This window comes from Pteronotus mesoamericanus, unplaced genomic scaffold (genome assembly GCF_021234165.1).
Source record: "Pteronotus mesoamericanus isolate MK-2021 breed Mesoamerican mustached bat unplaced genomic scaffold, CSHL_Meso_final contig_74, whole genome shotgun sequence".
NCBI lineage: Eukaryota > Metazoa > Chordata > Mammalia > Chiroptera > Mormoopidae > Pteronotus > Pteronotus mesoamericanus.
In genome coordinates, this window is record NW_026555247.1 from 15,989,288 (window position 1) to 16,001,953 (window position 12,666).

At 38.2% G+C, this 12,666-nt stretch overlaps 1 protein-coding gene across 6 annotated transcripts in view; it reads left to right on the forward strand.

Moving 5' to 3' along the window:
• The window catches only part of DTNA (dystrobrevin alpha), a 248,881-nt gene that overhangs the window by 201,265 nt on the left and 34,950 nt on the right, over positions 1-12,666 (forward strand). For all 6 annotated transcript variants that reach the window (XM_054583514.1, XM_054583513.1, XM_054583519.1 and 3 more), the window contains 2 exons: positions 8,323-8,410; positions 10,017-10,114. In XM_054583514.1, the coding sequence (XP_054439489.1) occupies positions 8,323-8,410; positions 10,017-10,114 (186 nt within the window). The remainder of the gene's footprint in view (positions 1-8,322; positions 8,411-10,016; positions 10,115-12,666) is intronic.

Consider the following 12,666-nt stretch of genomic DNA (forward strand, 5'->3'; position numbering starts at 1 on the left):
CAAAATGCCATAGAGTGGGGACTTTTTCTGCCTTTCCCTAAAGCTTACCATACACCTGGGCCTGCTAGTGGTTTATAAGGACTGGCTGTGGCAGGCAGGCCAAAGGGAAACCCGCCCCGAACTTCTAGCTCTTAGCATAATCATATCCTTGATACTTATCATTCAAAAGCTTCTGGCATATTTCTCTCTGAAAATGTTCCTGTGTAAGGGACAGAGGGGTACAATAAAAGGCTACAGTGTATATTTGGATGTCATGATCAACCATTGTCTTTTAGGTAGGCCCCTGATCTCACATAACCAGGTTAAAATTTCTTCTGTTCATATGTTTTTTTCTCAAGTACAAGCAATTGCACATTTTATGCGTATTCCTAGGATACATATATGAGGTCTAAATTTTTATTGGTTTGCCTGCTTGAAACCCTTTAATGGATTCCTTTTGTAATTAGTTTACAGCCCAGACCTAAGGGGCCTGTGTGTGATCTAGCCCTTGCCTACCCATCTTCCAGCCTCAGCCATCACAACGTTCTTCCACTCAGTCACAATACCTAGTCACATCAGTTTCTGATCAATTCCTAAAAACAATTCCTAAAACTCCCTCAAAGTCATGATACTTGTTCTGTCCTACACCTAGAACATTCTCCCCAACTTACCCCTGCACTCCCCTTTCACACCCACATCACTGCCTCCTACTCTGACTTCGAATCTCAGATGAAAGGCACCTCCTCATGTATGTCCCCTATATTAGTCTCTATTATGGTATACTATTTATCCCATTCTTACCATAAATGCAAACACTGGTTGATTGATTGGTTGGTTATTTGGTTGGTTGGTTTACTATCAATCTTCCACTCTAAGGGGCAGAGACCCTCTTTAACTTGCCCCCCCCCCACATCTCTGGCATTTTGCACAGTGCCTGGCACATTGTAGGTGCCCAATAAACATCTTCTGATGTTGAAGAACATCGATAGTGCTATAGGTATAAAGCTCCCTCTCACACCAAGCACAATTGTTTGAAGTCCTCAGAAAATCTTTTTTACAAGGAAAATAAATATTTTTCCTATTTCAAATATCAGCTACTATAAATAAGCCCTTAAACATCTAGTGTAAGAGTATAAAGTAAATGAAAAAGTAAAGTAGTAAGCTTGACAGAGAGAAAGGGGGTGAATATGGATAAAGACAAGCACCAGCAATTTACTGATGTGAGAAAACCAAATGATGGGGGCAAAATAAAAAAAAAACTGAAAGTGATAGTTGGCAAGAACTAAAACTTTTTTTCATGCTCCCCAATCTTTCTCACTTTGTATTAGTTTGCTGGGGCTACTGTAACAAGATACCTCCAACTGTGTGGCTTGAACAATAGAAATGTATTTTCTCACAGTTCCGGAGGCTAGAAGTCTGAGACCAAGGTGCTTACAGGATTGATTTCTTCTGAGGTCTCTCTCCCTGGCCTGCAGGTGGCTGCTTTCTCCTGTGTCCTCACATAGTCTTGTCTCCGTGCATGTACAGCCCTCGCTCTCTTCCTCTTCTGATAAAGACACCAGTCACGTTGAATTAGGGCCCCGTCCTTATGGACTCATTTAACCTTAATCACCTCTTTAAAAAATTCCTATCACCAAACACTTGCATTTTGAGGAGACACAGTTAAGTCCAACACTGAATTCACTGAATTGTATGCCTTTAATATGTTTAATATGTAGGCTATGATTTGATTGGCCCTTTTCCCTAAACGTTGTTGATCTTGAAAAATGTAAATTTATTGCAACCTGTTGAAAGAAAAAGAAATTATCTATACGAACTGATGGTGTATCTTTTATATGTGTTTTCATTTCCTTGTTAACACTACTCTTTCTTCAGTGAAGTATTTAGGAACTTCAGTTACAGGACTAGACTTCTGAGAAAGGTATTTACTTAGAATGCTAGAAATATAAATCTGAAGAATATCACATATCGGCATTGGCTGTGCTGCACCCACAAAGGTTTTCTCAGCATGATCAGATGATAAATTGATTTCAAGATTTGTTCCTTTCCCTTTTATGGAGTCTCATACATTTTAAGTTTCCATGGAAAATGAGAGGGACACCACCAATCCGATGAGATTATAGATGTAAATTAGCTAGTGTAGTACTGGGCACGTGGGATTAACTCAGTGTTAGTTCGTTAATTTTGACTAGAACTGATGGTGTCTACAAAGTTATATTTTAGCCCTTGCTGATGTGGCTTAGTTGGTTGGAGCATCATCCTGTATACCAAAAGGTTATGGGTTCGATTCCTGGTCGGGGCACATATGGGAAGCAACCAATCGATGTTTCTCTCTCACATTGATGTTTCTCTCTCTCTCTCTCTCTCTCTCGCTCTCTCACTTCTCCTCACTCTAAAAACAATAAAAACATATATTTTAAAGTTAGATTTTAAAATTCTATTTTGTAAAACCTGTCCATTATAAATATGGTAGGAATAAACTGATAGCTCATGTATGTTCATCAATATCGTTGAATGGATGAACTTCAGAGTACGTTCTCTTCAGATGTGCTAAAATAAAGAATTCGGGATAGGACATGATCTCATATGGTGTTGAATAAGTTGTATAAACAGGATATTTTGATTAAAAATCATGGCAGTGTGCAGCTTTGCTTACAGAAGCATGGAGAAAGAAGAGAAGGCTATCACCATTAAACTAAAGCCTCCCTTTGTTTAGGAGATCAGAGTTATAAAGACCACCAACTGCTTCTGTAGACTATTGAACAACTAAATTATCAATAATAATAATAAGTCAATGATTTTATCATTGATTCAACTAAACTATCTTTCCTATTTTTGATATAACCTAGAATATTGAACAGTAAGTAACCAATCAAATTTGTTTGAACAGAAAGCTAATTTATAGCTAAGGAAGTTGTGGTGCAAAAATGGTCAGACCAAAAGAGTATTTCCTACGCGTTAGAGGTAAGAGTAAAAAGGATCCTTGCAAAGAGTCTTACCACGTGCCCTGCCACTGCTCTAAACTTTACATTTTACATGGTGTTCCTCCTGAGAAGCCATGAGGTAAGTTCCCATTGCATCCCCGTTTTATAGATGAGAAAACTGAGGCACAAAGAGGTTAAGTGACTTGCGCTGAGCCACACAGCTAGTAAGTGAGAGGGCTGGGGTTTGAATCCAGAAATGATCCAGCCCAACCTCCCGGCCACTCTTTTTTAACATCCCTACCAGTTATTCACTCCTTCTAAGAATACGCATTTTTTTAAGTGGAATCTTACCAAATGTGAACCAAAAGAAAATTTTCCATAGTTGAGTGTGGGGAAGGTCTGATGTTAATAAATATGAATCTGTATAATGACATTTCTGTGAACTTGAGCACCTCTACCAAGCAGGTAAAGAATCTGTATGCAGCCAGAGAATGTATCTTGATTTTTTAACTTTGCCCAAAGTGAATATTTCACAGTTCAATTTTAGATGGCATGGCTAGTTTTAAAGTACATTATTTCATCTGTATTCTTCTGATTTTCTCAAAGTATTGAGGATGCATGCAGAGCCCAGAGAAACACAGAAGAGGGGAACCAGAGACCATGACCGTACCAGCCTAAAAGAGCTAACCTTTAGTCATTCATTTGTCCAACTAATTCTTAAGTAGTTCCTGCTGTGTTCCAAGCACCGTGCTAAACACTGAATATCTAATGGTAAAAAGATTGAACCATTCAGCCTTCAAAGAGGTTACAGTTTAGCTAAAGATAAAAACGAGTGAAAAGGCAGTTAAAATACAAAGGGGTAACATCTATAATAAGGGCAGTGCAGTGCAGAGTGCTATGGAATCTATGAGAAACTTATGAACCTGAACTTGAAGGCTGGAGGTGAGGGTAGGAAATGACAGCTAAAGCCAACAGCAGGATGAAGAGGAATTAGCCATGTGGGCATGTGTGTGGAGGAAGCAGAGAGATTGTTCAGGGCAGAGAAGATACAGTGTATCTGAGGAACTTAAGTTTGGTAAAGCTACTAGCGTAACTGGGGTAAAAGATAAAGCTAAGTTATGCAGGACCTTACACATGTTATTTAGGAGTTTCAAAAATGAGAACCTGTTAAAGGATTTTATGCATAGGAATGTTAACAGCCAACTTCATTTTTGAGAAATCACTGACTACAGGATAGAAAATGAATTGGCCGGAAGAATAAGTCTAAAATCAGAGCAAGCTGTTGAGAGGACTTTACACTAATTCGGGCTAAGATGGCAGTGGCCTGGAGCACCTCAATGACAGGTGGAATAGAAGAAAGTGGGGGAATTTGAGAGTTTGTGGGAGATAAAATGCAGGGCGCTGTAGATGATTATAACAGAGTGGGTTGTTAAAGTCAAGGCCTCGATAAAGGAGTTTGGGGGCATCCCTACAGAAAAGCCATTATTATGCTGATTTTATTATTATTATCCATGAAGATTGTCATTTCATGATTTCCTGTCTTTTCCTTTCAAACCAGTCATTAAAGAGCCAATGTGGAAGCTTTGAGAGTTTGTTCATTTCCTTCCCCATCTTCAGTCCCATGAAATCACTTCGTGGACCCCAGTATCACTTTATTCTTTTCCATCCTGACTCTTATGCTCACTGCCTCCTAAAGGCCTGAACAAGGCTCTATCTCAGCATTTTGCTCTCAACAAACTGCAAAATATAGGATATAACCTCATAAAGTAATCTTAGTGTTAATTAATAATGCCTTCTCAGGTACTAATCCTCCTATTAGCCATTTGCATTTTAATAGAGTGGTACCTGAGGCCTAATGACCTTAAAAATTAATGTCTAGTGATAAAATTCCCATTACCATTTAGACAAATGAAAAAATATTAAGGGAATATATACAAGCATTTCTGGTGGCCTTTGGATACGTTATTCAATTGACTTTCCCACTGTAGAAGTCAGAACAGGCCTGCAGAGAAACAAACAAAATGTGAATAAACCTTGAGTTCTGGGAAATCTTTGTTAAATCACAAGTTAGTAAGTCATTGCTGAGCTGGGGCCACTTGAGTTTCCTACAATGCCATTTTCAAATCGCTAGCAGCAGCCCCTGGCCATGTATTTAAGGTAGAAACTGGGGAGCTTTCACAATAATAGATCTTCCCACTCAAAATTCAGTCTACACAGCAGCCACTTTTTAATTCATCATAGTCTCGTAGCAAGATTACTGATTATAAAATCTTGAAATAAATAGCCAGGGATGGAGAAAGTGTTGGAATCAGTATTTCTTTAATGATTTAGGGATTATTGGCCATTCATTTTCAGCTATTTGTAATTGAAGTCTTGAAATAATGGAATTTATCAGAGAAATGCCTCATTCACCCTCGTATAATTTGAACATACTGAAATGGCACATGTGGACTCATAAATCGTTTGTGTGCACAAAGGGGTGATATATCACTCACCCCTCATTTGGTCAGCACTGCAGGAGGAGAAGCATGGAAGTCTGAATTATAGCTTACTAGAGAGAATCCCATAACTTCACGTCTTACATTTCCAGAAGGCTTTTTTTATGTAACCTTCATATTATTCATACTTGCTGGTCATTCATGATAAAAGACACTTTTATCATAAGGTTTTTTTATCAAGGTTTTTTTATTATGTATTTATCAAAATACACACAAATGTTTTTGACAAAGTCACTTTCAGGCAAACAAATTATTGTGCTGGGCTTGGAGCAATGGGCTCAGTTGTCTACATAGTGTCCAATTAGGCTTATAGTCACTAATACCCCAGCCAGAAATGATAAACATGTTAAAATCAAATAAATTGTTTCTTTATGGGTAGTTTTATGTTTAAAGGAAAAACTATAACTTTCTCTTTCTTATTAAAACTGCAACAACAAATTTCATTATTTTTAACACTGCAGAGTGCAGATGTTGTGTTAAAGCATCAGTTTTCCAGAACTAACTCTTTGGCTCTTAGAATTATTTTCTTACTGCAAGTCTTTCATATGCTAGTTCAAATCTCAATCCACGGGGACTGATACTATATACATATGTCACCCTCAAACCCTGAAAGTTTCTGTCATAAGGGAATGGTTATAAAATAATACACATACTCTATGGATATCAGTTAAATACTCATAAAAAATGATCTGTTTGATATAGTTTACATTTGGGGTTCATTTCCTATGTTTAGATTTTTCCATTTTATTCTCAAGATCCTTGCTATTCAAAGTGTCCCTGTACCGGCAGTATCAATGTATCTTGGAAGCTTGTTAGAAACACAGATTCTCAGGTCCCATCCCCCAATTTATCCCCCACCACTACAGAATCAGAAACTGCATTTTTACAGCATCCCTACATGATAGGTGTACGCACTAAAGTTTGAGAAGCCCTGCTCTAGAAAGCTGTTGGCTTGTAGACAACATTTTGAAGGAGACGATAATCATTAATGAATCTGAACAGGTTACGTAAGAGGCAAAATAATAATGTTGCATTAACTAACATTTTTTATCATTTTATGTGTCCTTGGCATCATATTAGTTTGATGATTTTTGCATGCCGTCTCTCATTTGAGCAAAAGGAAAAGGGCAGACTTTTTTTCTGAAGATGAAGAAGCGACTTGGTAAATAGAGAAATTCAGGAGTATTCTAGGTAGTCATGAGGCCCAGAGAAAAGAGCTAAATCGAGTGGAAGTATTCAGGATAAGAACAGGTATAGTTTGCACATGTGAAGACTATAGGCTACAGCAGAGATAATGGAAACAAGAATGTCAAATGGTGAGAAAAAATGCTACATTAACGGATTCAGCCAACCAGGGAAGAGCTATTTGGGAGTGACGTAACTAATATGTCACTGGAGGTACATAATGATTTTCACTCATCTTCTCTCTCTAGGACAAAGGTGAAGAGACGATGTGGCATGTTTACTTTATATGCAAATATACACATAAGTGATATAAATGCATGTTCCTCATATGGATCTAAGACTTTGCAATGGATAATTCTTACAACCTTAATATTGGCATAGAAGTGTGTCATTTTTAATGCACAACCATGAATATTAATTTTGTTCTTTAAGGAACAGACTGAAGAGCCAAGGGAGGAAAATATAAGTAAATTTGGGGATAAAGAAAAACTAGTTTCTAATCTTGATTCTGACTTGATACCAAAACTGATTAACCAAACTATGACCTACTAGTCTGTTAATAAGATTAAAGTTACCTATATGTTGCATAGAATTTTTTTAATGGCACTCAAACTTAGTCTTTAGTGAAGGGCCTTCTGAATTATAGGAGAGTTGATATTTGCATTAGTGGTTTTTTATTTACTTGCTTCTATTTGCATTAATTTCTTAGCAACTCAGTTCATCCTTATTGTAGTACAAACAATTTCTATAAATTTATAAGAGGCACTAAACAATTCCCATTAGTGTCATTAGAAGCCACCACTATAATTCCACCTCTCTGCTCTCTGGAAGTAAATATAAAATAGCAAGTTACCTCAGTAGTAATATTATCAATGAGAATTATATTAGTCATCTATTGCTGTATAACAAATCACCCCAAAACTTAGCAGCTTAAAACAGCAAATATGTGTTATCTCACAGTGAGTCAGGAATCCATGGTTGGCATAGCTCGGGGCCTGTGCCTCACGGGGACTGTCATGGGGCTGCCATCAACCTGTCAGCTGGGGCCGTGATCTCATCTACAGGCTCTGCCCACATTCGTTCACAAGGTGCGGGCCGGCTCCGGCTCCTCATCACGTGGGCCTTTCCACAGGCCACCTTATGGCATGGCAGTTAGCCTCCCACAGAGCAAGCAATCCAAAAGGGCTCAAAAGAGAGAAAAGGTATCCACGTTCTATTACTTCTGCCATATTGTGTTCATTAGAAGCAAGTCAGTAAGTCCAGCCTATATGAAGGGACAGGGTTACATTCAAGTTTGAGTATCAGGGATAGGGATCACCACAGGTGGATCACAGTTGTTTTTCTTTTAATCTAGCTTCCATATTTTCTAACATGTCTATTTTGAACATGTATTACTTATCAAATAAGTAAATGCAAATGTTAAAGGCAACAAAATTAAAGAGAAAATATTTTTTATCATAAATGTTGATCAAAACCATCACTTCTCTTTGGAGCTTTCTCAGTAAGACAACTGAATTGAGTAAAGACAGAATTTATTAATGACCTTCCTGGCCACTTATTAGATTCACGTTATGGATTCATAACGTGAATCCAAGCCTGAGATTATTAACCTAACAAGTTTTATATAGCTTTGAAATTTTTGCACTGACAAATTGAAATAGCAAAACCCCTAGTGGTGATATGAATACATCAGTCTTTTTCATTGCCTAACAGCCTCCTTGCTCTGTTCTCAATAGTATGCTTGAGAGTTCAAACCGGCTCGATGAAGAACACAGGCTGATTGCCAGGTACGCGGCGAGACTGGCAGCAGAGTCCACTTCGTCTGTAAGTAGTTTGAGTGAGAGGATGTCGTGTTCATTGTTCCCTTTGTAGTTGGTGCTACAGCAGCAGAGCTCAAAAGCTGCTACTGTATGGTCTGCAAGACCTAAAAATGGTCTGGCCTTCCGCTGCTTCCGTTTTTTTCCCTTTTCATCTATCATTCTGTATGGCATAGATCTTAGCTTAAGATACTCTGTTACAACATTGCTAAATCAGCCCAACACCTGATTTCTCTGGATAATTCCTGATCCGTTAACATAAAGAGCAAAACAATAACTCATCTATAACTGGTCCAGATGAGTTTCTACTTTTATCAGTGTGTAACATGTAAATGAGAAAGAGAAATTTATGTAATGAAATTAGAAGAAAAGCCTGGTCACAGGTCAAAGCTGCCATATACCAGACTTAGTTACAGAAAGTCATTTAGGATATAAAACACGGGACCTCAGACTTCTTCATTAGCAACACAAATCATTTCTCTGTTCAAAGAAATGCTAATTAAAAATTATAGAAAAGGTTTAGGAAAGCCAGGCCTTTGCCATGTTTAATCTTTCCTGCAGCCATGCTTCCAGACATTAAAACACAGCCTGAGTTCCTTCATGTGTTTGAGCTTAGGCAATTGGTGCCATTTTTAAAGCTTGGCATTCTTTGGTAGAAAGATTAGTTGTGATTTTTTTTAATTTGTTTTAAAAGCAATAACTATTGACATCAAGAAATTTCTAAAATGTACTGTGGAGCAAAGAAAGTAGGACATAATTTGATCCTATTTTTATAAAACAATGACAAATTAACCCTTGATTAAGTATACATACACACATATATGGTATATTATTACATACCTATATGCATGTATTTGCCTATAGGCAGAATCATATACCATAAATATGGTATGTAACCATATTTATATAAATATATATACCATAAATACTGTATATGACCATATACCATATTTATATATGTATATGTATATTTAATCAATAATTAGTTTGTATATATTTATCATTTGTTAGGAGCTAATTTGTGCATGTATATATAATTTATATATACATATAATTTTATAAGAATGGAAAAAGCTATGACTGTATATATTAAAGCATCAAAGTTAAATTGCATATAAAGAAATGCTAAAAGTATGTTGACCAAAAGAAGAAGAAAGTCTTATTAATTATGATTTTAAAACTATGAAATTTCTAATTGCACATTACAATGATTGAACAGTTTCCAGAGAAAGTTATCTCAACAGTAAAGTGTTTTCTATACCTGCCTCTATTGAAAGAATAGTTGCAATGGGAACAGCATGGCAGGAATGAAATAGTCCCCACAAAGTCTTCAAATCAGGAAGCTAGCAAACCATTTTTTTCTATGTTTTGTGTATCTGCCTGCCAAAGAAATGCAAAGTTCTGCTTTCCATTGTGTAGATGTGCTCCAGAGCCACAGAAAAGCTGGTCTGTAGGAGAGGAATAGCAATTTAATTTTATATATTTGCTTTTTTTTTTGTTTTGATAGAAATAGTTTCTTTTTTCTTATCTGCCTGTCTCATGATCCCTTTGTTCTCAAACACATGTGGGTTCCAATTCCCAAAATGAAATAGTGTCAACCACATGTTTTACAGCAGCCAACCCAGCAGAGAAGTGCTCCTGACATCTCCTTCACCATTGATGCAAATAAGCAACAAAGGCAGCTCATCGCAGAGCTAGAAAACAAGAACAGGTATGGCTTCTGAGACACGCTGGCTTTTTTAGCAAAGGCTGCATTCATTGGTAACCTATAGTCATGCTTTAAAATAGCCAGGTGTTTCACCCTGTATGAATGTTTAAGGGCACATCTAAAGCCAGTGAGGCTGGCTTCTGAGAAGCTAATGTTTAGACTTTAGACTTTTGGAAGCTTCATGAAAAAAGGTATGCATATATAATTTTGAGATATCAATGCAGTTAATGTTTTCTTTCTAGACAACCTCATTTCCCTTTTCCTGACACACTTATTTTTGTTAAGGAGCTAACACAGAAGGACTTTCCTGAATGATAGGAGGAAATTATCTCTGCCACCCGGGGACAAGTAGAATGCCCTCCAAGGAGGGCCCCTGAAAGGACCCCAGGCTAAAAGAGACATTTGGACGACTATCACTATCAGCCAGGTGCTCAAGTGAAATATCTTCTTGTCCAGTCCATCAGCAGGTCCTTTCTTCTACACAGATTGAATCCGTCCACCCTCCACAGTATATCCCAAAATTGTCTGCTTATCTCCACCATTACCATTCAACCCAACCTGTCATTTCACAAGACATACATCGTATCATGTGATTTCCTGCCCAAAACCCTCTGATGGCTTTCCATCACACTTTGACTAAAACCCACGCCTCATACCGTGGTCTGTAGGGTCTCACCTGGCTTGATTCCTGCCTACCTTTCAAGCCTCAGCCCACCTTACTCTTTACAATCCTGCTTTTTTCTCTTTTTACAGCCTTTGCACTAATGTTCTCTGAGCTTAGAAAGCTCTTCCTACGGCGTCTCTGCATGGATGGCTCCTTTTCATAATGCAGGTCTTAGCTCAAAAGACCTATCTAGTCTTGCCCACTACCTCTTATCCCCGTAACCACTCTCTATTACAGCCACATGCATGCACATATATGTGCAATTTATCACTCTCTGAAGTAATTGCATTTAAGTGTATGTTTCCTTGTTTATTGTCTGTCTTCCCTGACTGAAATGCAAGTTCTTTGAGAACAGAGGCTATGCCAAATGGTCCCTAGATTCCAGAACCATGTCTGATACATTATAGTGAATATTGAGAGAGAAAATAATAAATAGGAATAAGATCTCAAACTCAATGTCCTATAGCCCAACATAGGAACAACCTGTGCATTTTCTATTTCTTAGAACAGCACCAAAATGTCTTAACACTTAATCCCATTCTTAAACACTGATGTCACTTCTGAGATAAAACTGGTGAAGAAGGTGATTGTACTAATTGTTTCATGCGTGTAGAGTTTGACCTAAGAATTTTAGGATAAATGGTCAAAACATTCTTTAGAGTTATACAGAAAAAAATTTAAAGGAACATACACATTCAGTTGGCATGTTTTCATATGTTTTAGAAAGGCAAAAGACAAGAGTGAAAACTCACAAGTCCACACATATTTTATCTCAGTTGCCATGTTAACCTTCTCTCCCACTTCTCCAAAGCACATTGTTCCCTCCCATTGGAAATCCTCTGCTTCCACTCAGCATAGGATTGGTACACAAGACGGGAAAGAACCCTGGGCTCCCTTTAAGGAAATGCCCCAGGGATAACTGCCTCCATGTGGGATTCCAGAATCAGCAGGAAGCAGCATGAATGTCCTAAGGACCCCCGCTGTGCCATGATACCACTCTTCCTGCTTGTTTTTGGATGGTTTTGTATTGTTCTCTCTGAATGCATGTTTTCTGGACCAGAGAAAAAATCAAGAAATGGAAATAAAATGGCAGAAAAGGAGCTGCATCCTGTCCCTGCGTTCTTTCATAGCCCCAAGATGTCTCCACCTCATGCTGATGAGCATCTAGTCCATCCTGAACTCTCTAAGTCAGTGGCCTCATGCCCTCCAAAGACCCCAGAACCACATCCCAGGAGCTTATCTGGGTCACACTTCTGCCCCATGGAAATTTACATCAGGGGTCCCAGGGTCCCCAAGGTGGCAACTAACCCAATAATCAGATCTCTGAGCTTCCAGAGAGGATCGAGTTCCTCACTTCACTACATGAGCACCCTAAGTAATTCCTGGACATTTCAGCAATGCTCTTCAGAAGATAATGCTTTCTCATAGAACCCTTGGAGGAGCCAGTTGAGGTTAGTATTAGCAGTAGCAGGACCCTTCAGATGACATTGTATAAGTCGCAGCGTGCCTAGGTTAGACCTGTCAGAGCAAGTACCAAAGACTGAGGGAGGGAGTGTGATATATATGAGCTTTGGAGCTAACAAGCTTGGGCTCAGATCACCTCTACTACTGATGTGCCATTGAACCTGGCAAGTCTTTCAACTGCTCTGTGCTTTGATTTCCTCATTCATGAAATAGATAACAGTAGTACCTATATACAATAGAAGTGTGATGAGGGTTAAAAAAAAATTAAGATTTTAAAAGACAGCGCAGTTCCTGGATAGAGACTAAGCACTCAATGCTTGTTACCTACTGTACCATTATTTTTCCTTATCAGAGCTGTTCTTCCTTGGGCCACATGACTCTGCCATGGTTCTGTTCTTACAACCAACACGGAAAACTAGCAGGAGTC